This window comes from Macadamia integrifolia, unplaced genomic scaffold, assembly GCF_013358625.1.
Source record: "Macadamia integrifolia cultivar HAES 741 unplaced genomic scaffold, SCU_Mint_v3 scaffold2672, whole genome shotgun sequence".
Lineage (NCBI taxonomy): Eukaryota > Viridiplantae > Streptophyta > Magnoliopsida > Proteales > Proteaceae > Macadamia > Macadamia integrifolia.
Genome location: NW_024868876.1, coordinates 15,981 through 43,105, shown reverse-complemented (window position 1 = coordinate 43,105; position 27,125 = coordinate 15,981). Strand labels below are relative to the sequence as shown.

General features: G+C 39.0%; 1 protein-coding gene across 3 annotated transcripts; it reads right to left on the bottom strand.

The window, feature by feature from the left end:
• Positions 1-332: 332 nt before the first annotated feature.
• LOC122067022 (translation initiation factor IF-2) lies at positions 333-26,615 on the bottom strand. Of its 3 annotated transcripts, none has more exons than XM_042630870.1 (9): positions 26,344-26,615; positions 26,034-26,154; positions 19,233-19,267; positions 14,423-14,540; positions 14,009-14,084; positions 9,760-10,090; positions 7,392-8,429; positions 2,244-2,393; positions 333-1,241 (listed from the first exon to the last, which is right to left on the bottom strand). In XM_042630870.1, exons 3-9 carry the CDS (start codon positions 19,257-19,259, stop codon positions 807-809), a joined length of 2,175 nt encoding a protein of 724 aa, XP_042486804.1. In that variant the 5' UTR covers positions 19,260-19,267; positions 26,034-26,154; positions 26,344-26,615; the 3' UTR covers positions 333-806. The 3 variants fall into 3 exon arrangements, with proteins under 3 accessions (XP_042486804.1, XP_042486805.1, XP_042486802.1); XM_042630871.1 differs by having other exon boundaries at positions 26,034-26,146; XM_042630868.1 differs by lacking the exon at positions 26,034-26,154.
• Between the last annotated feature and the right edge of the window lie 510 nt (positions 26,616-27,125).

Genomic DNA, 27,125 nt, shown 5'->3' with positions numbered 1-27,125 from the left:
GGTCCATCCAGCCGTCCAATGCGGCCGTCAGGAGCATTGGCAAAGATCCTAGTGCCTTTGCTTTTTAAATGAAGCATTTTTCTTTAGAATCGAAAAAAAAAAATCCCTTGGTTACCATTCTGAAGTTGCCCAATGCTATTTTCCTGATTTTCAGCATGTCCACTTTATACTGGACAGAGTCATCTACTACACGGTTGAAAGAAGAAGCATAAGGTTATCATCGTACCCCAACAAAACAGACTCCTGTTACGATATGTAATATGAAAAAGCAATAAAGGTGTTGTTTTAGACTGCATTTATCTTCAAAATCGCACAAATCTCCACTCAAATCATTAAAAAATATAGAGCAAGTTTTTTAAAGGAGAGCAGTCAAATAATTTGGCATCTCAATGTTATTTACAACTGCTCATGATTCATACACAATAAAATCATCCTCGACTAACATTATTAATTGGTTTCTTGCCTCAACTGATGTCTTCAAATACCTCTGAAAATGCCAAAAACGACAAGTACTTGTCCTTGCCCGATCTCTTTTGCACCCCCTCCACCACCCCAAAAAAAAAATTTGAAAAACCTAAAACAGGACAATGCCTTCTAAAAGGCCAGATTTCCCAGAACCTCTAAAGAATGTCAGAACTGAAAAAATACCTCTCCCAATCTACAAAATCTGAGGAACTGTAGCATCATCATCCCCTCCTTGATCTCTTTCCTAAAATATGACAGTGGAAGGGTGTACCATGTTTAAATTAAGTGTAAGCCTTGTATAACCAAAAGATAAATTATATAATCATCATGGCAGTAAGTAATCAGCACTCAATCCAAACAGCCCCGCTCTCTGATGAAACAAATTTGGGTTTCCTTTTAACTTGCTCCAAGCACTGGATGATGTCTCCAACCTGAAAATCATCACAATCACGTATCACCAGGCCACATTCAAGACCCTTCCCAACAGTCTCCACATCCTGCTTTTCCCGCTTCAGTGACTCACAGCACCCTTCAAAAACAACCTCCCCACTCCTCAACAGCCTCATGGTTGATGACTTGGTGAAAAGACCATCTAGCACCCGGCAGCCAGCAATCTTCACATCCTCCCCCTTGGCTTTGCTCCTTCCTTTCAGCTCAAAAATATTCAACACCTGGGCCTCCCCAGCAACCTGTGTCTCTAGAGTTCCCGGGGCATTTGTGACGATCAGATTGCCCACATCCTCCAAAAGGTGATAGATCACACGGTGCACCATTATCTGCAAGAAAGAAAAAAGGTCAAGCTTATCCACAGGTCATCTCAGGGCATTTTGTCCACAAGAACTTTGTTTTCCAGTGCTCCAACTCGAGAAAACTAATATAGTGATGCAGATCGATCTAAGGTGATGGGCCAACTAAAAGAAAGGAAGAGATTCCTATCTGATGGTTGAAATGCCCAGATCAGAATTTGGACCTGATGATTTGGATTTAAGGGAAGATGGAAGATATCAACAGAATACAAAATGAATTTTCCACATTTAAGATTAAGAAATAATCCAACCACAATATGAGAATTCAGAGGAGAAAAGAGATGCCAAAGGACCCTAAGGAGAGATAAGGAGATTGGTAGTTTTCGCAGGTGAGAGAAATAAGATATTATCTTTCCTAAACAGTGGGATCAAAAGGAAGGATAGATAAGAGAGAGAATATCAAGAGAGGAGAAAGAATCTAGTTAGGGGTCCAAATAAGAAAAGGAAAGAGAAATTTAACAGCTGTGGGAGGGGGAGAGAATAGACAAGGAGGGAGAAAAAGAATCCTCTTACAATCGAGAGAAGGGAGAAGAGATGGAAAGCCAGCTTGGGCTATCCCACTTTCTTCAATAACAAACCAAAGAAAATTCACGGCATTAGAAAGCTACCAACTTTCCAATAAGGTAAGGACTCTTGTTTCTTAATAACAAAAAAACCCACGGCTAATAAATTATGATATTTTAACTTTTAACAACCTAATAAATAGCTAAACAAAATCCCCATGACCACTTTAAAACTCTAATTTAAAAATAAGAAAAATAACACAATTGCCGCAAAACTTTAATTGAAGGACTATCCTGCCTCTTACATACAAGAGCTGAACCTATAACAAAAATTTATCTGAGCCACATAATCTGGATCATGGATTCCATCTGCATTATAGACTTTTTATTTCTACTGGAAACATTTTCAGAGAAAATTTTATGTATACAGTTTACAGTAGGACTGGGAGAACAATGTAGGATTAAATACCTTAATATTGGCTCGATTTGCTGCAACACTGACAGAACTGGGTGGATTCTTTATATTGAACCCAACAATGCATGCACCACAAGCTTGTGCCAAGTCGACATCAGACTGAGAGATTGGGCCAACTCCAATATGTATTATATTGACAAAAACCTGGCAAAGCGTCATAAGAGAAGATTAAACCGAATGAGGCAAACACTAAGCCTCATTCTGGTGGTAGCGTATAAATGATGAAAAATAATGTGAAATAATTAAGAAAAGACTAATAGCTTAACAGTTATTTTTAAATCACATTTGAAAATAACAAAAAAATTAGAGTCATTTTTTTCCACAAAAATCTAAATAATTTCGTTTGGATAGGCCAAAAAAAAAAAAAAAGTTCAATCACCATTCAGTAAGTTGTTAGTCTCACAACTATTGTTGGTAATTGTTAGAATAGTTTCTCTTTGGTTTTTGTTTCAACAATACGACTAAATTACACTAAATAGAGCCTAAGGGGAAGTTATGAAAACAAAGGTAAAATCTTTCCAAAAAACAAGGAAACAAAAAGAAAAAAATAGAACAATTCACTCTAAATTGGCTAGGATGAAATTTAGTAGACACGCTTGACATGGTAGACCAAACTCTCCAAACAAAACCACTAGTGCACAACCAAGAATTTTCAGGCTCACACAATATGCACCTCTGTGGAATAAGCGACGTTGCAGTGAAGCCGTCGATTCAATAAATTGGATTTTTGTTCCACGTCCACTAGGTATTTTGATATTTGGGCTCGATGTGCACCCAATTCTGATAGTCGGGATGATGCAGTCAAGACTGCCTGATTAGGCCTAGGAAGATTCTATTTTGGGCCATGGATGACTTCTATGAGTCTTGAGTTACTCATTTATTAATTTTTTAATGGTCCTTATTTTTAAGCCCATAAAGTGGGAGTGAAGTCAGTAAAAAAGGTTAGTAGTTAGCTGAGAGAGTTTTGAGTTATATTGGGATAATTAATAGCTTTCTATGAGTACTGGTTTTGAGTATATTTACTTCATTCAATATATTAGAATGATTAGGAGCCCAATTGTGAATCTAGTTCAGAAATTTCCAATGGTTTATATACACCCCCCCCCCCCAAAAAAAAAAAAAACACACACACACACACACAACAATTAAGCATTGTTTGAGTAAAAACAATTTAAGTTTTCTCAAGTTTGAAGCTGTTGAGTAGTGCATACAAGCCTAGTTAATGTAAGGGTATTGAGAGATCAATAACCCCCAATAATATTCCCCAAAGCTCCAATTAAACCAAGCACAATAACAAAGAAATCTGGATACCAGATTTGGAACCAAGCCCAAAACAGGGCAGAAAATTAGGGCAGACTGCGATTGGAGATGGAGGGCTTAGAAAGGGGTCAAACATGGATCGAGTGACCCTGCTGATGAAAACACCCAAAGGGCTTGGAAAACTGCTGGCTGGTTTGAGAGTTCTATCCTTAAATTAGGAAACTTGGAGAAGAACCTGTAGAAGATATTCCAGAACTCAAATGGAGCTCCAATGCTGGTTGATCCTCTCTCCTAGGGTGACAAACAGAACCACAAAGGGCTTGCTGATCAGGCTTCAGACTTGGGAGATATGGCCACTTGATTGGGCTTCAAAATCCTAACTCTCTTCTTTCTGAAAGCGATTCTGTCTAGGGCTGTTTCTTCACTAATCTCCAATCAGATTTGGTTGTGTATGATAACAACCTTACCAACTTCTCATTTGTCTAACTGAATAACAAAAAGGAAACAAGGAAAAGGGAATTGATGGGAGGGTTGGAAATGGGAAAAAGAAGGTGGTTGTATTGGGTATCTCACCCTCTCAAATAACAGGTCTCTCCACCAAGAGTTAACACTCAGATTTACTTAATTCAACTTGTCTTTCATTACCATCGATGGCCTCTATATAGGCTCTAAAAATTGATCACAAAGTTGAGTGTTAAAAAAGGAAACTTCTAACAAATAGAAACTAACTAAACAACTAACTAATTACTTTGTCTAACAAGATACAAATAAAAGGAACAAGCAAGACAAAAGGAAACTAATCCTAATCAACTAGTGTAGTTGAATGGCTGCTGGATTCCTCCCTTGAAGCTTCATTCTTCAACATTAAGGGACAGCTGGAGGGTCTTCTAGAGCTCCTTTTGAGGACAAAAACTAGAGAACAAAACTTGCTGCTCAATGGGCTGTCTTCCCACCCTAAGTGCTGAGATCGATGGGGTCATAGAAGGGCCAGATCAACATGCCACCTGGCCTGGTTTGATGGGTTGAACCAGGGACAGATGTAGGGCAGAGCTGGACCATGATCTGGTCAGATCGGCTCTCCTCTTGGCAGCCCTATCTACATCACTAGTATTCCAGATCTTATTTCCTCCTTCCGATCTAATTCTTATTAGGTGTGATCCATCCTCATTCTTCTTCTTTGGTCTTCTTATTCTCTAATCCCTTATTGATCTCTAGTTGTTGTTCTTAACTTTTCCATGGGGATTTTCCTCACTAATAATCAGCAGCATCATCTATTTTTTTTTCATCTTTATTTTCTGGCTATTACTTCTAATCTGCTGACTTTCTGTGGCATATTGGAGTAATTCTAAACCTGAATCTCAGTTTCTTGCTTTACCTTGAAAATAAACAGTCCGGAATTCATCTACTAGATCTATCTCATTTTCAGTGATCAATTGATAGGTTTGGTTAAGCTCTACACTTAACTAGAATTTCAACCAGATCTGTCGTTGGATATTGAGAAATTAAATTTCTCTCCTCTTCAGTTAATTCTGTCTATAACCCGATTCTATTGGCTTCTATGGTGATCCTATATATATATATATATATATATATATGGGAGAAAGAATCCAACCCTGCTGGCGGAGAAGCCCAGACAAAGCAGGCGCAGAAAGACTGGCTGCCCCTGCCCTGCAGGGCGCTGAAGATGATCCCACACGCCCTCCCATTGGCCCGCAAGCTGGTGTGTGCCTTTGCCAGCCGGGCAGCATGCTCTTGCCATATATTTATATATATATATATTGGTGGGGGTCTACCTATCTAACTTGCCCCCATGTAAACTACTAGAGAGTGAGTGAGAGGTGGAAGTTTGGAGGGCGGGGTGATGCAGTTAAATCACCTAAATGGGCTTATTCTATTAGAAATAAGCTTTGGGTTCGTTTGTGCATGTGTTGGGCCTTTGATCCCATGTATTATCATTGTAATGGGCCACTTTAATAGGTCTATAATATGGGTAGAAGTTAGGCATACAAGATTAGACAGTTAAGTGTCTTTATTTTTTATTTTATTTATTAAGTGTTTTAGTTAGGCTGGATTAGGATTCTATAAATCCAACTCTGTTTTGAATCAGTTTCCTAGTCAGTTCAGGTAACCTTATTAGTTAAGAACTAGGTTAGGGCTTTCATCTTTAGTGTCCGAGTCTATTTTCAAGGCCAGCATTCTACATGAATTTTGATTAATGAAAAGATTTTGCTGCTCCTCTCTTCATGCTGTGAGGAAATTCTCTTGTGTCTGATCAAGGAACCTTGTGTTTGATCAAGGTGCAGCTAGTGTTTGATCCATCCAACCAACTGGCGGTGTGAAGCCCAGGTGTTTCCCTATCACTACTTTATTCTTCCATCCTTCTTCCCCTCCATTAACAAGTGAGTTCAAGTAATATTTTCTGCAATTCATCTTATATTAAATTCTGTTCTGGTTGGAATTCATACAAGAAACATTTTTTGCATGAAATCTGTATACAGAAAACCAGCTGTTAGAATCTGTCCAGATTTTTAACCAAATGTTCCTCAACCCTAAAGAGGAACTTGATTAGATTCTTTTCCAGACCAGACCTGCTGATCTGAACATATACTGGTTTTCCTGATCTGGTGGTCCCTAGATTCTGCTGTTTTATTGTTCTAATCACTAAATATATTCACTGCTATATTTACTGAACCAATTAATAAACCAACCCAAACAACAAAATAAAGGCTGCCTATAGAGCCCCTACCCGCTAGCCTTCTTCTTCCACCTTTGGTATGTCTTCAATGCTGCATCACTAATCTGTTTTGCTAAATTTTGTACCGTGTTCAGAGTTAAATACACAATATAATTCTGTTCTCTGATCTTTATTTCGATCAGTCAATTTACTAATTCCCCCTTCTCCTATTACTACTAGGATTGGTCCATACTTGCTGATCCAACCTGTGGATCGATCTGAAACTTCCAGCAGGTATTCCATCATCTGAATAGACAACTCGATTTGAGTTTGGTGGTCTTCTGACATTTGATTTGCTTCTATTAATTATTATCCAAATCTAGATTTTTATTCTCTGAGAAATCGTCCTATTTTAGTACTGTTTTGACCATTCAAATACAGTACTACATTAGAGAGAAAGGAGTGCCTCTTAAGGCAAAAGGTGAAGATAAGAGGGCCAAATCCGTGACATCCCAAGAGCCTGCACTCTACTGGCAAGGCACCAATCAACTGAGCAAGCAGTTGTCTTTATTACATGGTCTTTTTGTAATTTTATTTCGCAATATCAGTTGTGAAGGGCATTAATGTCATTAAATCTTTTGAAAATGGCAATTTCAGTAATTTAATCCATATGAATTGGCTTCTAAAATCAGTTATATAATGTGCTAGGTCTAGATTCTTTAGTTTTTAGGTTTCACAAGTAATATATGTAGAGGCTATCAAGGCTTAGACACAAGTACATGGATAGTCTATCATTTTCAAAATTTGATTCTCATGTTCAGCTAATAGCTAAGAAATTTTCACTTTGTGTTCCAGCTTACACTATACCATGGGGTGCAATGGTATGTCAGACAGTACATGTTCTTTTCGATAAGGTTGTTTCTACAGAAAATGATTCACACAATACCAAAATGTCATAATTTGCCACATTTTGTCAACCTACTTTTAGTCATTTTACAGCTTTTTTATTGGATATTTTTAGACTTTAGCAGGGGATATTTATTTTTGGATTTGAGTTTTCATCTCAATGAACCCTGACAAAGGTGCAAGTGTACGATAACACATGCTTTTGATAGAAGAGCTACTCGACTATTTTATATTTAAACAGACAACACCCAGATTCTTTCTCCCAGAAGAACATCCATGCAGGAAAAGAATGGTTCAAATACCTGAGGACTATTCAGACTCTTCAATGCATCGGTGACTGCTTGGACAGTACCCTGCACATCTGCTTTAATAATCACTGGCATCTCAACTCTCTCAGGCACCTCTTCTGATGCATCAGGAACTTCTATCCTTTCTTCATCAATCTTTTTAAGCCTATCTTTCTCCATTTTCTTTTTCCTTCCCTCGCTAAGCATTCTTGCTCTTTCCTCTGATTCCACAACAGTAATATCATCACCAGCCATCGGAAGCCCTCTAAGACCTTCAATCTCAATAGGCATAGCAGGCTGTGCCCTCTCAGTCACCCTTCCCACCATATCCCTAACAGCCCTTATCCTTCCCCACTCTGCCCCCACAACCACATATTGCCCACATTCCAAGGTCCCTGCCTTCACAATTGCCGTAGCCAAAGGGCCTCGTCCACGATCAAGCCTTGCCTCCACTACATATGCTTGAGCAGGCCCATCAACACGTGCTTTCAGATCCATCAACTCAGCCTGGAGAAGTAATGCTTCCTCCAGTTTATCTAGTCCTGTCTTCAGCACCGCAGAAACTTCAACTACTTGAACATCTCCTCCCATCTCCTCCAGTGGCAAGCCCTCTCCACCAAGTTGCATTCGTACTCTTTCTGGATCTGCAGCTGGTTTATCGCATTTGTTGACTGCAACCACAATCGGAACATTAGCTGCTTTTGCATGGGACATTGCTTCAAGAGTTTGGGGCATTACACCATCATCAGCTGCTACAACAAGCACAACTATATCTGTGACTGCTGCACCTCTTGCCCGCATTGCACTAAATGCAGCATGGCCTGGTGTGTCAAGGAATGTGATCGATGCTCCAGATGGCATCTCTATAACAAATGCTCCCAAATGTTGAGTTATACCTCCAGCTTCCTTGGCTGCCACGGAGGTTTGTCGTAGAGCATCTAAGAGAGATGTTTTACCATGATCAACATGACCCATGACAGTCACAACTGCAGGTCGTGGTTGGACTTCTGCACCTTCATTTGAGTGTAGTCTTCTAACATTGACTCCAACTTCCTGATGAAGATGGAAATAATAAAATGAGAAGGCTATATATGATATAAAATTAGCCAACAAAAAAATGTAATGCTGTAAGAAATTCCAATGTAACATTCACACAATTCATCATCTGAAATATTTGTTTCAGAATATACACAGCATATTATAAAGATCATAGCATACACTAGGAGGAAAAAGATGGCAGTGAGGTAAGTTTTTGCTTAAAAAATGAACCACTCTCTTTGCATATATGCTACCTAAGAAGGAGACAAAAAGAAATAATAAAGTATTCAACAGCGGGTTTTTTTCCCTCTTTTCCAATAATACTGGATAGATTAATAAGACTGTGGTCCCAACATTCATATATTGGTATATCAAACTTCATCTCACAAACCCTAACTCTATGTTCCCTTTCTCCTTTGTAATGAACTCCGAAAAAATACTCAAAAACAAAATTACACAGAAAATGAACACACCCATGGAAAGAAAAGGCTGAAAAAAACATATGAATGCAGAGTACAAAATCATCTTCTAAAACATCAGCGTAACCAGGATATTCTTTAATTTTTCATTGAACTTTATCTTGCATAGCAGGAACAACCACAAACATACACAGAGGAAATACAATAAAATTTGAATCAGAATAGATATGTTTGATAGTCCAACCTCCCCTGTAGAAATGGAACACATTCTAAGGTCTAGGGGACCAACAAAGAATCCTAGCTAAGCCAATAGCGATCCAGATTAAATATCAGCCATCATATGCACTGAATTTCATTTCAGAAATATAGCCATGTCACCTATAGAAACAATAACACACAAAGTAAAATTTAGACCAGGATCAACCGACCACAGATATCTGACAGTCCAACATGCTCAATACATATGGGACACATTCAAGTGCTATGGAATCAAAGGATCCTAACTGTTGAATAATGCATTATTGTAATAAGGACTACTTGGACTACTTTGACTCATGTAAGGACTAGGACTACTATTTTGCTGTAAATAAAGGAGGGACCGTGCCCATTAAAGCACAAGTCCATATTTCCCCAATCCTTCACTAACCAAGCCAATAATGTCTCAGACAGAAGAACTCAACCATCTAATGCGCAGAATTTGGTATCAGAACATTAAGCGATTTCCTTTCTGACCATTGGTAAACCGAAGATCACCCAAGGAGGTTGAGTTGTTGTTCCCAAGCAGGAGTTTAAAAAATGGGGGACTGCATATAAAAATCTAACAGACTGGTACTAGGTGTACAAGATAAGCTCCTGATTCTCCATGTTTTTTATGCTCACATATTTAGCTTAATCACCAGGATTCCTCAAACAGGAAAGGAAAATACCATTGCAACCAGTTCTGCAATATCAATGCTGACGGGATCAAACTCAGAGTCAACTTTTTCTCCAACATTAATAAGTATATCTTGCAATGAAGATACTGATGCACCAGTACGCTTGGCAAGCTCTACAATAGCCATGCCTTCAAAGATGTCAATCGTTTTATCAGGCAATGATTTTGCTGTTTTCTTTGGTTTTGGAGGTACATATGGAGCTTCAACAGGTGGTTGGGATCTATTTTCCTTTTTCACAAACTTCTCTTTCTTGGGAGCTTTTAGACCATATTGTTCATCATTTCTTCTCCTTGCCAATGGCTGTGGGCTTGCATGAAAACACCTATACAAATTTAAATAACTCAATCATTGCACTGTTATACAAATATAATCCTTTTTCCCTAGCAAAAGAACAGTCAATAAGATTTGTCTTTTGATAGGTTCCTTGCACTGCAATCTAGGTCTCAAGAGCAAATATACATCTTCTATAAAACTATAAATACATCAATTACTGACTTGATTAAAATAAGACTTTTTTTTCTTAATGATTCAAGAATACTCAGTTCCTCTGCGGTACTAAATTACACACTACACAAAGCCATGCATGTTATGGAAAGAAGTGAAATTGTAAGACCAACTTAGGCTATGTGATTCCTAGGATTAGGAAGTATAGGGATTGGGATCCTCCTCCAAGTCTCCATCGATCCATCCAAGGGCAAGGAAGGCTTGGGCACACATCCCCAAGTGTTGGCAGGTGTTGGGATGTGTGACCAAGCCCTCCCAGCCCTTAAATGGTCGTTGGAGGGGCAATGGAGGGTGCAATTGTTGGAGAGGAGACCAATCCTAAGTATAGTTTTTTAAAAATAATTTTGATTGGAAACAAAAGCAGTATATTGAACAGAAGAACAACGATACATGAAATTCGTACCAAACCACACATTGGCAAATAAAACAAATATACAAGAACTAATTTCATTCATATTGACATACATGACATCTCCATAGAATTTATCCAAAGATCAACAACTATATCATTTCGCTATCCTAAATAGACAGTGAAAGACTTGTAGGAAGTTACAGATGATGCAGGAAAATCTATGAATCCTGTGGTCAATAGGCCAAACTAGAGATAATAGAGATTTCAAATAAAGAATTTTGAATTCAGACCATTCCAAAGAAAGACAAGTTATCTGTAAACCAGAACTTCTGATGTGGTAGGCTAGGTTGAAATGGGTCAACACTCAACACTAACACACCTACAGAAATCCAGAATCACAGTGAACAAAACAACAGAATATATGGAAGGACTGATAACTCTAGTCTTCAAAGATGGACGGGACTGAAATCCCCATCGAATGAAGATCCTGTTATGCTGATAGAATGCTCAAAATTAGGGGTTAATCCAATGGTGGGATTGGACAAAACGAACAGTCACAGAAACAGAAAATAAAGAAACACAGAAAATAGAGTAAGAGAACTAATTATAATAACTCATGATCCAACAGTCTGACAAGGTTCAAACTTCGATTGAATGGGACTGACAAAGGATGGAATAACATATAAAAAACTCAAAAGCAAACCAACGGTTAGATATTCTAGAATCAAAGACTGAAGATCATAAAATGTTACTACCAGAAATCCTATCGCATGCACTAAACAGAGTGGAGAAAATTAGACAAGAACAGATAAACAATTAAAGCACATTAATGGTCAGTTAACCCAGTACCAAAATAAGGACAAAATAGTACCTATTAATGGCCATGAAAATGAGAGAGGTCTGCTGGACTTGGCTGACCAGGTTTCACCACCGAAGCCCAAGGGAGGCTTCACCACCACCCAAACTTAATGATTCGCCACAATAGGGCTGCTAGCCTGCTACTACTTCACCATAGGAACACAAACTCACAAAGGGGCATACTTTCAAAAACCAAAACTGATGGGGATCTCTCCCCTTTCTTGTATTTATAAAATTATGTAATCCAAATAACAAATATAGAACTCTCCATGCGTGGGACAGTGTTAAACAGCAATAAAACTTCCTAAGTTTCTATTAAAATGATGGGAAATATACTTTCTAAAAAAGAGGAAACTGAAATTAAAAACTTCTAGCTAATATCTTCTCGGAAATTACAAGGAAATATCAAAATAGAAACAAGATAAACCAAAGATCTCCTAAAATATTGCAGCTCTTATTCTTCCCCATGCAAGCTGCATATGGGCCCCACAAGATCTTCAATGATCTCTCTTCCACGCAAGGCAGCATCCTAACTCTAAATAACTCCACGTAATAGCCAGAAAGGGCCCCACCAAATCTGGGAATCACCCACTGACTCAATTATAAGACTTGCTGATCAATGGACACTTGGGCAGAGACGGGGGCTGGACCTGGGGGTAAAGTAAGACCAACATATGAACCACAAATTTGGGCCTGAACACCACCAAACCGATGGCCAAAGGCCTTGGGTTGGGGATCTTAGGGCCTGCTTGGACTAGCGTTGCACAGTTGCACTGTATCAACTTCATAGAATGAACAGAAGAGAGAGAAACAGCAATCATCATGAACAGTGTATTAGGTTTCGCAATCAAACCCTAGGTCAGAAGAGATCCATTCTCATCACATATGGCCTAACAGCATTCCATGCCATAGAACATAAATATTCTGGTCACAATCTTTTAGTTGACATAAATTTTCACTCTTAAATTGCATCTAAGAAGCCTAAATAAAGAAGCACCTTTATCACTTAAATCTGCTCTGTGATAAAGACACCTTTATCCTACTGATTACTTGGTTGCTAGTAACTATAATTCAAAGTCATCCCTCAACCACAAGTTTTGATTACTTTCTTGTTTTACTACAAATCGCGGGCTGAACAGACCAGTCCAACATCCTGCCATGCCAATCTAACTCAATCAAATCAATAATCAGGTCCTCACTAAATCTTGGTCTTAGCTCAACTTAAACAAGAAGAGGGGCAAAGTTCAACTAGAAGTTTTTAAGACTAATATTTAAAGGAGACCAAGATGAGACCTCTCCAGAGTTTCTTGGCCTACCGGCCAGAAGTTCACAGCGCTCAAAGGGTCACCTTGTACCTAAAGAAAGCTTAGTGAAAAGGGGCATTTCATGTGGATTAACTGATTAAGCCTAAGGTGTTTCACACAGGATCTCCTGTTAAATTTTCACAAGAAACTTACAAAACCAGTAAGTGTCAGTGTCCACATCAGACACAGGGTCTCCAAGAACCCCAAATCTGCAAAAGACTGGAAGACTGCAAATTTAAATTTACAAATGAACAAAGCTCAAACAATAGTCATGTTGCCAAACTGTTTTGTGTTGCTCCCCCTCCCCCTAAAAAAAGGAGAACGATAATTGATCTGGCCGTCCAATTATTTCTTTTCTTAATCTCATAAAGGAAATATGATGACTGGAAAAAAAAAAAAAATGCTAAGTGCAATTTTTGTACTTCTCATAACCTTACAGGCAAAAGAGGCATTTTTATAAAGCAGCAATTGAAGAAAAGCACAGAAGAACAAACTCAAATCATGAAGCACAGAAAAACAGATGCTTTAATTAGCATAGTTGTCACGGACCTCACGGTGTCTAGGCGATCCTGGATGTTGGGGGAGGGGGAATATTATGGTGACACCAATAGGGCATCAAGGCATTACCTAGGTGCAGCCGCCTAGGCAACCAAGGGACCCTTCCAGCAAAGGTGCCTGGCCACCTAGGCATCACGAAGGTGACGCCTAGACAACTATGCTGATTAGAATTCATACAGAGTACAAAAGTCCAACCCCAAGAACTTCAATTTGACCGCATTAACAAGCTATGGGTTTGCAAAAGGAGAAAACGATCTAGTGTTTGGTGGCATTAGCATCTCATTTTACATGCATTATTGACAAACAAGGTTTTTACCTCTTTCGTATCAGGGTTTATTGCTTTCACATGCATGGATCATATTATGATGGTGTTTCTTGTACAGGGCTTTGAAGAACAGAATCAGGATCCAGATTGGTCCAGAAAAAAAGCCGATTCTGATCCGATCCGTTGCTGGAATCGATCAGGAATCTGATGAAATCTACCCTAACCCTAGAACTATAATATGGATCGGCCGAGGCCAATCCCGATCCTTAGAACCCTGTTCTTGTAGACTTGTAGTAAAAAAATAATTGAAGAGAAACACAAAAACCTCCTATAGACTTGCCACAGGACTCAACATGAAGATTTAAGTGTAGAGAAAGAGAAGAAAAAAAGAAAACTTACCGAATAAACTTTAATTGTTGTTTGGCCAAATTTATGCCATTTACAGTATCTTGGCATGTTGAACTAACATATATCTCTGCAGCAAAATATAGGGAAGGATCAGCAATGAAATGAAATTGAATTCTGAAGCACTTTCTTTCTTTTATGCATGTGGGTTCATAGTTGTCAAGGCATCGCCCAGGCATCTAAGCACCCTCTGCTGGAAAGGCGCCTTGGTCACCTGAGTTTGTGTCGCCTTGACGTCCAAGTCCCCCTCCAACTCCTTGGGTCGCCTAGACATTGTGACAACCATGTCTTTGTTTTAAGGGAATTGGGGCACATAATGCAACTAAACCAATATTAACTATGGAAATGAAGGAGAAAATCAGAATCTATTTATACTTATTTAAAATAAAAATTGTCACTTGAAAATACCTGGAAGGTTCCCGAATATAGCAGTTAACGATTGCACTCCATCGCCTAGAGTGGTAGAGTTCAAAGATTTTATGAGATTGGAAGGGACACCTGCTTTTATGAGATTGGAAGGGATACCCTGGGTAAAAAGAAGAATGGGAGGGGTGGAATAGTTCAGGAAAAGAATTGCAGAAGTACAACGTAAATGAGATAGTAAACTTCATTTGAATTAACAAATAAATAAAGAATTTATTTACAAAAAAAAAAAAGTATTTATTAACTTCAGTTATGCCAAATGGCACATCCACTTCAACATTTTGGCTTTTCCTTTCTATAAGAAAGAAACAAATCCACCTTGATTCCAGAGCATCCATAACACAATATGGTTCTTGATTTTGGACATGGACACGGACACGGACATGATATTTATATGTCAACACAGACAACTAGCACCAGACATGGCAAAGTTATACAAAATGATTGTATCAGGGTGAATAGAAGCAAATAAACTAACATGCACTGTCTATATAGCCTGGAAAACATAGACGGTGCATGTTAATACAATAAAATCTAAGGACAGTAGTGTGAATCAGTTACTCAAATAGGTCATATTAATAACATTAGGACTTCAAACAAGTGGCTCCCTTAATAATTTAGTTACAGCACCTGGACTGCCGGCTCTTTCAATTACAGAGATGCAGACACAAAAGCTATGTGGCAATCAAAATACAAATCAAGCAATTCCACCTACTCTCTTCCTTATCATCGCCTTTTTCTCACATCCATCAACCTTTTTCTAGGGGGTAATGTGGAATCCTAGGTCACAACAACAACACAACTCAGCCTTATCCCAACTGAATGGGGTCGGCTACAAGGGCAAAAAGAAAAAAAAAAAAAAAAACTTTTGGACATTCCATTCACGCATCGGCAACCCGGATCATAGCCCTCCAAATAGCTCTGTTCGATACCATACTTGGGTGAAGACTTAACTTTTGCATGTCTCTTCTTACCAACTCATCAATGGTCATTTTTGGCCTGCCCCTAGCCCTTTTAGCTCTCCATCCATCTGCATCTGGTCACTCCTCCGTACTGGGACATCCAAAGGCCTCCTTTGTACATGCCCAAACCATCGTAACCGACATTCTCTGAGCTTATCTTGAATTGGGGAGATTCCTAAATCGGTTCTAACTTGGTCATTTCTTATTCTATCTCTCAAGGTTTTGCAGCACATCCATCTCAACATCCTCATCTCCGCCACATTCAACTTATCTACATTACGCTTCTTGACTGCCCAACATTCTGCACCATACATCATAGCTGGTCTTATGACAGTCTTGTAGAATTTTCCCTTAAGCTTTAGAGGAATCCGTCGATCACGTAACACTCCAGACGTCCCTCTCCATTTCATCCATCCGACTTTAATTCTGTGGGAAACTTCATCTATCTCACCTTCCTTGTTTAAGGTAGAGCCCAAATATCTGAAGCAGTCACTTTGCGGGATCTCTCTGCCCTCAATTTTCACTCCCTCACCATCAATCCTCAATCAACTAAAGTTACACATCATATATTCTGTCTTTGTTCTACTTATCTTAAGACCTCTCGATTCCATAGTATATCTCCATAGTTCTAACTTATCGTTAATTTCTGCCACAGTTTTACCGATCAGAACAATATCATCTGCAAAAACCATACACCACGGGATCTCTCCTTGCATATCCATGTTAAATCATCCATGATAAGAGTAAATAGGTAGGGGCTCAATGCGGATCCTTGATGTAGTCCGATAGTAATTGCGAATTGAGTACTGTGGCCTCTCACTGATCTCACACTAGTCACCACATCACCATACATGTCTTTAATTATATCCACGTATTTACTTGATACTCCTTTCTTCTCTAAAACCTACCAAATTAAATCTCTGGGGACCCTGTCATAGGCCTTTTCAAGGTTGACAAAGACCATATAAAGATCCCTCTTGTAGGTTCTAGATTTTTCCATAAGCCTTCTAAGGAGGTAAATCGCTTTTGTAGTGGATCTCCCAGGCATGAAACTGAATTGGTTCCCTGAAATATTGGTTTCTCTTCTTATACGAACCTCAATTACCTTCTCCTAAAGTTTCATAGTATGGCTCATAAGTTTTATGCCTCTATAGTTGTTGCAGCTCTGGATATCGCCTTTATTTTTGTAGATTTAGACGATAACACTTCTCCACTCATCCGACATCTTTTTTATGTTCATGATCTTGTTAAACAACTTGGTTAACCAAACAACCCCACGTGGTCCCAAGTTCTTCCATACTTCAATTCCGGACCTGAAGTCTTGCCTACCTTCATCTTCTTTAGGGCTTCAATAACCTCGATCACTCTTATCTTGCGTACATACCTATGATTCCTGTTGTCAAGCAGAATACTTGAACTACTCCTATTAGGGTTGTCTCCATTTAGTAGATTACAAAAATACTCATCCCATCTCTTCTTTATGTCATCATTCACAAGCACTCTACCCTCCTTATTCTTAATACATCAAACATGGTCAAGATCCCTGTTCTTCCTCTCCCAAAATTTAGCTATCCTATAAATAGCCTTTTCTCCTTCCTTGGTATTTAAATTGTTGTAGAAGTCATATTTCCTCACTCTTGCTTTCCCCACAATCTTTCTTGACTCGTTTCTGGTGACCTTATATCTCTCTTTATCTTCAGCTTCCCCAATCCTTTGCCAAATCTTAAAATTATCTGTCTTAGTCTTGATGGCAGCTTTAACCTCTACATCCCACCACCAAGTCTCCCTAGGGGCCAACTTAGTAACCCTAGACACCCCTAGACACCCCTAGAACCTCCTTAGCAACTTTCTTAATGCAATCCGTCATTTCATTCCACATTGTGTTGGCGTCCCCATCACACTCCCACTTCCACTTCCCATGCTTCACCACACCTTTATGTGGAATCCTAAGTCACATAAGGGTGAAATAGAGAATAGAGATTCCAGCAATGACCAAAATCACAGGGCTTGAGAAACCAGAACCAGAGAATTTTTTATGCAGATGCAATCAGATCTGCTTGTGGTGGGTAGAGGAAAGTGAATCAACAAGAATAATGAGAGAGAGAGAGAGAGAGAGAGAGAGCCCAAAATCATGGGGGGAAAAAACGGGAGAGAAGGAACAAGAGAGGCCACGACCTTACTATCAAATAAAACTAAATCAATCCCATTCTTCAATTCGTGTGGGGCTATTAAGCTTTGCAGTTATTTATAAATCTGATTCAAACCAAATGAAGAAGGGGGTTTAAAATTTCCTAAAACTTTCCAACCACTAGGCACTAGCTATCTTGGAGAGTCCCTAGTTGACTCCAACACTTTAATAATAAAAGAAAGAATGACTAATTGAAAAAGGTAACTGCTCCCTATGGTACCCACATTGTGTGCATATAAGATTCCTAATATCTAGGAATCCTTGATATGGTCCGGATGGGCACCACAGAAGACACTACAAGTTCCACTACTATCTCTACCGACTTAGACTACTATGACACTTAAAACTACTTTTAAATATTATTTATTTGGGGAACGTGATTTAGAGTCGGTTTTCTGTATTGATATATTAAAATCCACAATGACTTTTTTTTTTAAATTATTATTATTATTCACGTCTTGCAAATCAAACACAGCCTAAGAGTCAGTCAGTTGTCCGGTCATTTAGAAGTTTTTATTGATCATTCAAGTCAACGCTACCAAGTGAGTTTAGAAGTCTGTATTGTTCAGTCTCAGTCCTCCTTGAAGCAGGAATCTGAAAATGATACTCTCTCCTTTAAGTCATTCTTTTTAGTTAATTACAGAATTAAGATTTCCCTTTTTTTAAGAAGTGATGCTCTCCTTGCTCCTCCATGGTTGAGTTCTGAATAAAATTCTGGACTGAGTTGTTCTCATATATTTCTGTTCAAACAGATGTTGCGTAGCAGTTCTAGGGTACTTGATTTTAGTCAAGTATCATAGATAAGTTCTAATCATGGTTCTTCATCTCAGGAATCTCGAACAAAATTTTCGGTGGACCCTGAGCATTTGGGAAATTTCGGCCCAAATTTCTGGCAATAACACAGAAAAAAAAAATCTCTGGTTTTGACCAGGTTTCAGAAATTTTGACCTCAATTTCGAAACCCAAGATTTAGAACCTTGGTTCTAATTGAACCAGATAAGTTTTGCTACCTTTGTTGTTATTTTTTTTAATTAATCTAGTTGTGTTTTGACTCCAAATTATTGCCAACAGAAAATACTAGAAGAAACTAGAGTTTTTCTAACATCCTTGGCCCATCATCACAAGATCATGAATCTCTTCCTGCCTACATCCCAAGGTACTTCAATTTTATAAATGATGTAGAAACTAACTCAAAAAAAGTAAAAAATATACATAAAAAAATATTATAAAAAAAAAAAAAAAAAGCCTTTCTCACTAGATCTATGCTTTGGGAGATAATCTGCAATCTTTACTTCCTTGCCACATTTTATTGGGACGGTAGCATTTCAATTATGAAAGCAATCTATGATTTCGTACCTATTTACTTATAAAAAATGAAATTGCAAAACAATTTAAATTTAAAAACATATTTGACTGTTACTGACATCAACATTATTCATCTCTAGCATGGGTTGGTTTTATGAAGTCACATATCCTTGCTCTTTGCAATTTAAGGCATTAATAACATATGGTTAGCTCATTTTTAGAAGTAAGGGATATCATAATTATGTGGATTTGACTAACCCAGAAAATTCACCTTCTCTATAAATTTCAAAAGTAACGCATATCATGATCATGTGGATTTGACGAACCCATGAAAATATACCTTTCTCCTAATCTCTCTCCACGCCATTCTATGCTCTGTAAACAAAACAATATACAGAAGAAAGACAAAAATCATCAGCTTCAAGTTATTAACAGTATGTTCCAAAAAGAAAAAGTTACTAACAGTAAGAACTAAAAGAACATTGACCACCCTAACAATGGTGGTGACCAACGTTGTCAAGGCTTCAGTCCAAGGTTTGATGATATCAGACTAAATTACCAAGTGGTAATCAGTCCAAGTAGGATCCATCATAAGATCCAACAAGACTAAGAATATATCATGTTCAACAGTAAGAACATATCTAAAAATAGACTCAGATTTAGGTCAAAACTTGCATAAATTGTATCTCAACAAATAGGGCTCCGTTGGAGCTAAAATTTTGATGGAATGGAAATCCTATGTGGGGAGACAAATCATCAAACTTTGAAAAAATTCTGCCAGGTGGATCGAGAGATATGCTGATTAAATGGAAAAGGAAACTTTTGGTGATTCTTCAAAAACTTGAGCTGGAAGCATCGGATGATCCTCAAATTTAGGTCATGTGATCCTCCTAAGATCCTCAACAAACCCTCAAAATCATGCAGCAATCAAAGATCACACGCACGTGCAAGGCTGCAGTCCAAGGTTTGATGATGTCAGACTAAGTTACCAAGTGGTAATCAGTCCAACTAGGATCCATCATAAAATCCAACAAGACTTAGAATAGATCATATTTAACAGTAAGAACTGATCTAAAAATAGACTCAAATTTAGGTCGAAACTTGCATAAATTGTATCTCAACAAATAGGGCTCCGTTGGAGATAAAATTTTGATGTAATGGAAATCCTATGTGGGGAAACAAACCATCAAACTTTGAAAAAATCATGCCAGCTGGATCGAGAGATATGCTGGTTAAATGGAAAAAGGAAACTTTTGGTTATTCTTCAAGAACTTGAGCTGGAAGCATCGGATGATCCTCAAATATGGTCAAGTGATCCTCCTAAGATCCTCAAAGTCCTGCAGAAATCAAAGATTTGGTTTGGAAGTTACGCACTCAAAAATACTTCCCAAGAAAGCCCTGTAACTGGATTTGATAGCCTTTGTGTGCCTTCTGATCACCAATCTCAGAGAGCTTCAGTCTCACTTAAACAGCATGCATGCAAACACGCACACGTCACACGTCACACGTGCGCGCACACACATACACACACAAATAAAAAATAAAATAAATAGAATAAAATAAAATAAAATAAAAAAATAAAAAAGAAAGAAAGAAGAAGAAAGAAATGAAGAGGGCGAGAATTGATTGTAGAAGAAAGGGAGGTAGGGGAATGGCTATCTCAGCCTAGGTCTCTCACCGTCAACTCTCTCAATTGATGAACTACACATATCTCAAGCTGAATAATTAGCAAGCAAGCAACTTTGTTTAATTAATCCATGTCTCTCTATTACAATCGACTAGGGGCCTACACAAATTTGATTACAAATTAGGAAATAATGGAAATAGAAACTAACTCCTAAAACTTGGAGACTTAGAAACAAATAAACTCTAACTCAACTTGCCTAATAAGTAAAAAGGAACCAAATAGGGAACTAGCATCTACTAACAATAAAACTAACTTGCTTCCTAAGAAAAAACAGGAAAAACAAAATCCTAGCCAAGTGTGCTGAAATCAATGGACAGAACTGAGCTCATCTAGGGTCTTCTTCCTTCCAAATCTGATGGGACAGCTGTATGCTTCTAGAATGACCATATGGGGCACCAGGCACCAGCAGTATTCACGTGAACAGTATTCACAGGTACTGTTCACTCTCTTCTTCCTCATGCTTTGATCTACATCATTAGAAAATTCGTATTTTGCCCCCTGCTGGAACCGAAGAATATTCCCGTGAAATGGGCAAAATGGTAGCAATTTTTTTTTCCTGAATAAATAAATGCATTAAAAGGAGAGCGAAAATGCAGCCCCAAGGGGGAGATTACAAACCCAATAAGGGTGACAAAAGCCTAGAAAAGACTACAACCACGGCCCAATGGGCTTGAAGACTCAAAAACATGTCACAAGCATGTCCATTACATCACAAAAGTCCACATGGGCTTAAAAAACAAAACAAGGAAGCCCAAAACAAGCAAAGGTAACAAAGGCCCATTAAGGGCAACACAATTCATAACTCAAAAGCCCACATGGGCTAATAGACAATAACCAAGAAACCCAAATCAAACAAGAGAGGCAAACAAGACAATTCCAAGTAGGGTTTCACCAAACCCTACCCAACATATCTCCAACCAACAACTTCCTAGCCACCAAGATGAAATCGGAGCTCTGCCAGCAAGAAGGCAGCCATAGCGGGGCATTGGCCTTGAGGAGGGCCACGGCTAAGCGAGAAGCTATCCAAGTAGAGGTGACAGTCGTGGCGGAGGGGCGTTGGCCTTGTTGAGGGCAACCAAAAGGTGGAGGTCGTCTGAGCATAGCTGACAGCCTTGCAGGCTGCTAGCCAAGCAAGTGGCAAGCCTTAGGGGCACCAACGGTGCAAAGGATTCAATCTGAGAGGAGATGGAGAAACTGATAAATCCAGATTTGGGCTGCAGCTTGGTTAGCAGAGAGTAACACACGAAACTAAGCAGCGGCTCATGGATGAGTTGTTGCAAGCAGAGAGCGGAGAACTCGGCGTCAACAAGTTCCAAATCTGATCTGTGGCAAAGCCAGAGCACAACGAAACTCCAGATTGAGCAGCGGCTCAAGAACTCACCAGATCTGAGGCTTGACAGTAAGGAAACTCAAGGGATTAGGCAAAGGGTGGATCGCGACCTCCCAGTCGTGTGAGACAGAAGAGGAAGAAGAAGACATAGGGTGAAAGGGGGAGGGTGAAGAAGAAAAGAACGAGGGAGGAGGAAGGAGAGTGGAGGATGATAGAGAGGACGAGAGAAGGAGAAGGAAGGGTGAGAGAGAGGGGAGGAGCAGCCCAAGCTCACGGCCAGGCTGCTCCTAGCGGCGGCTAAAAAAAAAAAATCTTCTAGGAAGGGCGAGAAAGAGGAGAGGTCGGGAGAGGCTGGCTCCTCAAACAGTAAGGAAACTAAGGGAGTCAGCAAAGAGTGGTTCGTGACCTCCCCATCATGAACTAGTACAAATTTTGGTGCGCTAAAACTAAGAAATGGCCATTTGAGGCTCAAATAGTGGAATTTTGCCTCAGAACTTCAGGAAGTGCCTATTTAAGCATGTCTATATTTCAATCTGTAGTTTGGGGTAAAAACTCCCAACGTTGTAGTTTAGCTTCACATCCTATGTTTTTAGTGTAGAACGACGCCTATTGTATCCTTTCTCTTTTATAACATATTTTATACATAATTTCGGCCTAAAACACACATCATTCAATCAAAACAGTTACAACAAGCATTAGGATTGAAGAACCATAAATTTAGCACACATTCCATGTATTTACTTGACACTTCTTTCTTCTCTAAAACCTGCCAGATTAAATCTCTGGAAACCCTATCGTAGGCCTTTTCCAGGTCGATGAAGACCATATGAAGATCCCTCTTGTAGGTTCTGGCTTTTTCCAATATCATCTGCAAAAAGCTCTTTAGGGCAGTTCTTGCTAATTCTTCGAGTATGTTATAGTGATGTAGTCTTCTTCCCCCATAATCACTTCATGGTAAACATATATGCTCTTAAGGTCCATATGAGGACTTGATTTGAGACTCTTGAATAACATGCAATTTGCAATGATGTCCAGGACAATGAAGAGGGAGTACAAATATGCAATGAAAATCCCCTCCAAGGGTATGGAGCGACTAAGCCTATCAGAATGATAATACACTCTTATGATTCAGTATTGAAACAAACTTCCACAAAGGCAAGTCCTAGATTGACAGGGAGAGCTAGAGAAAGTGTGGTTGAGGGCCCTTCCTCTGATCAGCATACATGCCTTGAGGGTTGCTAGAAACCCACTGCAGTTCTCCATCCCTACTACAACCAAGGATAGGTTGTAGACAATAAGAGTATTAGCAAGGATGACAAAGTAGAAGATGGTAGCAGCCACTGAGACGATAAGAAGGATATTGGGTGAAGAGAAGCCAAAAGCACTAAGGATATTAAAGGCAAGGAAGAGTAAAGAGAGGGTACCTGCCGGAGTCGTATGGCTCCTTCTCCACCTGAGTTTGCTTGCAGAGGGGCGATTTGCAGAGGTTTCACCTCCACCTTTTCCAACGGTTATGTTTTAGGGATTTGATTTGAGTGGTTTGGGTATATGAGTATAAAAGAGTATAATGGTCCTCTCATATTAAGACTATCTCTACTAAAGGGGTAATACGGTCTTCTGTTGCATAAAAGTAACAACATACTCACACCGTCAATGTTAGGGGAGGGGCGTAAATCGTTCGAACCATTGGACCCACATGTAATTTCGGCAAACTACAGGGAAGTGGGCGTAATTTTTCCACATATATATATATATATATACACACTCACACCATTCTTCATTTGTCCCCATCATTTACTCCACTTCTACCACACATCTTACAATTAAATTAAGAACATCCATAAGGTAGGGATATAAAGGTTATCTCCTTCATTATATACTTCATATTGGATAGAAAATAAAAAAAGAAACACAACTAGATTATATCAGTATGAAATAAATTAAAAATTATTTAAAATAAAACTATAATCCATAAGAACTTCAAATTGTTACAACCTTGTTACAACCATCTTTAACCATCATTACCTAAGGCAAATAAATCACCAAAAAATGGTTCGACATCTTTATTGAAGTCAAAACCTAAGGTCCCAATAGATATAGCGTTTCAAAAAAAAGGAAAAATAAGTAAACAGGGTTGATCCGGTCTCACTGGATCCCCTGCCAGTGCGCCGGATCCCCAAATGGGCAGACAAGAGGCTCGCTAACTCCTGCATCAGCAACCTCCGCCTTGAAAATCCCTTTCTTTTGTTATTGTCTTTTCCTCTCCACTGACTTTTTTATCATTTCATTTTCTCAGTTCTTATTCTCCTAAAATTGCCTATTATGTTTTCTATAAATTCTTCCTACTATGATGGTATTTTCTTAGCTAAATCCTACGTCTAAGTTTTCCTCTTCTGTTTCTAAACCATAAACCCAATCTGAACCCAAAACCAGAGCCATGTCCCAACTCCTAGACGACCAAGCACTTCTCTTCTTCCCTTCAAATTTCATCCTCTGTATCAATTTTCCTCGTTTCACATTCTGCTTGAAGAAACAGAGAAGCTGGATGGGCCATGATTCCCAAAATTTGTAAATCTGAATACAAATCAAACAGATCATCCTAAAGTGTTTTCCTTCAACAAAAAGATCTCAAAATCATTTAAACCGTAGTAAAGAAAATCAGTAATTTGCGGCCTAAAATCCATTAAAAAAAATGAACCAGATTGAACTTCGAATTTTGAAACCATATCTGTTACCTTTGTCACAATTTTTTTCTTCGACTCTAGATCTAATAAACCTTAAAACATTGAAGTTTGAAACTGGAACTTTCACTCAATACGTTGCGAAGACGGATTGCAGCATGGAGAAAATGAGAAAACTCAACGGTCACACCAACATCACTTGGGATCCCAGCCGAGATTTTCTCCACTCTACGATGAGAAGGAGATCGGCCTAAGATGAGAAAGGAGAAGAAAACATATTTGCTCTGAGATGAGAAGGAGTCCAAGAGTGATCCACAAGGAAGAGGGAAAGAGGAGATAAGGAATGAGTCTTGAACCCCGATAGATTTTCCAAGTCGTATTACCGAAAAATTTTAGGGTAAATTTTTCATCCAATTTTTCGGAAAAGGGTAGCCCTATTGTAAAATTTTAACAAATGAAAATTTTCCAAACTAAAAAACAAACAAAGGAAAATCTGATTTTATAGTAAAATTTTACGGGGAAATTTTTTCAAGCCGACGGAGCCATGTAAAAGTACCCGTAAAATTTTACGCCAAAACAAACAGAGCCAAGGGGAAAAATATAAGAAATGAGATCAGAAGAAGAGAATAGTATACTAAAGAAGAACATACCTGAAAAGTCAAGCCCTAGGTCACCATCACACCTTCAGTTACAGAGGGCCCGTTTGATAACGTTTTTGCCGTTTCTGTCTCAAGAAACGGCAACGGCAGAAACATAAATTTCCGTTTCTAGAAACAGAAACGGAATTGAAGGTGTTTGATAAGTCAATGTCTCTAGAAGTCGATAGTAACTAGCGAAAGATTAGCCACGAGTCGTTTCAGAAATAGTGAAACAAGTTCTTGAACCATAAATAGGTAGAAATTTCAACTTCTATTTCTGAAAATAAGTGAAACGAAACAGTTTTATGCTTTTTGTTCCGTTTCTAACGGACCCATAGAGTATTTGGACAGAGGGACACGAACAACTTTCTCTGGATTATAGCGTACACTTAAATACTAAACAAATACTTCTCAAACATTTGCAACATGAAAATTTCGACAAACTCAAGAATTTTTCAACCTATTTGTGTTCTGATACTGGTGAATCATTACACTGAATTTTTTACCCACTCATATTCTGATTCCGGTGAGCCGTTGCTCTGAATTTTTCACCCATTTATTTCTGATTCTGCTGAGCCACTGGCTCTGAAATATGGTTCTCAAAAAGAATACGGAAAAAAAAACGATGGGAACCAAAAGCATTGTTGTGGGACTAGGGTTTGCGCACATAATGGGGAGAGAGGGAGGAAGGCAGGCATTTGATTCCAGAATCCGGAGAACCATGGAATTCTACCATTGTTACCCTGCTTCGGATTCCATATTCAAAATGAGGCACAGACAGAGAGAAAGGGGGGCTTATGTGAACCTGGAAGGAATTTTCCGAATTGCCGACGTCGCAAACACTCCAGATGAACCTCAACCAGTCCAGTTACTTGTTTCCTCTGTCCTTCCGCTCTTCGTCTACTTGGAGCTGTCTTTCTGGAATTCTTTATTAGCAGTTGATGATTAAAATTGGTTCCCAAAATTTTATCCCAAAATACCTATCTAAATTATGAGCATCTATTTGATATTTGATTGGATTAGATCATTGATTACCAAATAGGAGATGAGAGGGAGAGCAGCCATCTTTGAAAGAAAGATGAGAAGGAGAGCATATAAGTCGATCAGAGACATACCTTCGCCGGCGTGAAGTTGCAGAGGTGGGCTATGCCGGTAATTTCAGTCACCAAGGATGATCACCTTCACTGGCGATGGATATGGAGCACTAGCATACCAAGCTTCTTTCTCCACCGTTCTAAAGATTGAAAGGGGATTTGGGATTTGGGATTTGGGATTTGGGTTAGGGTTCGTTGGCTTGGACTAAAGCTACAATCAATATTCGAAACGAGAAAACTATTATTACTTGCACGCGTACTACGCTGCCCCTGTTACCTCCTCTTTCGGTCAGCAAGCGATAGAAAGCCTATGTGACTTTAGTAGACCAACGCAAGAGGGGAAAACATCGTCTGTGGAGAGGATCCGTGGCGGAGAGCCCTTAGACTGTCGACACGTGGAAATAGGCGATCCAACGGCAAGCGATTTTTTGTGGATTTGGATTTCATTTTTTTGTGGATTTCGGTCAAAACCGTCTACCTCTGTTCTTTGTCTTATGTTCGGCGGTGAAAGAAGCTATACAGAGCAATTCCCACCATTAATGCTTCTCAGGAAGAAAGCGTGATCTCTTTCCTTTTTCACGGATTCCGTAGTATAATCGACTGCTTCAGTATCTCCACATCAAAAAGCAAAGCCGAAGGTTCTCTGACTTCGTTCTGTTTTTCTTGCTTAGCTAGATAACGCAGGAGACCTTCTCGGGATTGGAGCAGAAATGGCTATCGCAATGTGAAGACAAGAAAACTAGAATTCTCATGCTGCGTTTGGCAACGTTCTATTAGAATGTTTCTAGAGTTTTTTTGTTTCA

Excerpts from the sequence above, each read along its gene's own strand:
- LOC122067022 (XM_042630870.1), bottom strand. The coding sequence starts at position 19,259 with ATGGCGTGGAGAGAGATTAGGAGAAAG. Across the intron at positions 14,085-14,422 it reads TATATTCGGGAACCTTCCAG|AGATATATGTTAGTTCAACA; the intron begins GTATTTTCAAGT and ends ATTTTGCTGCAG. Across the intron at positions 1,242-2,243 it reads CAAATCGAGCCAATATTAAG|ATAATGGTGCACCGTGTGAT; the intron begins GTATTTAATCCT and ends TCTTTCTTGCAG.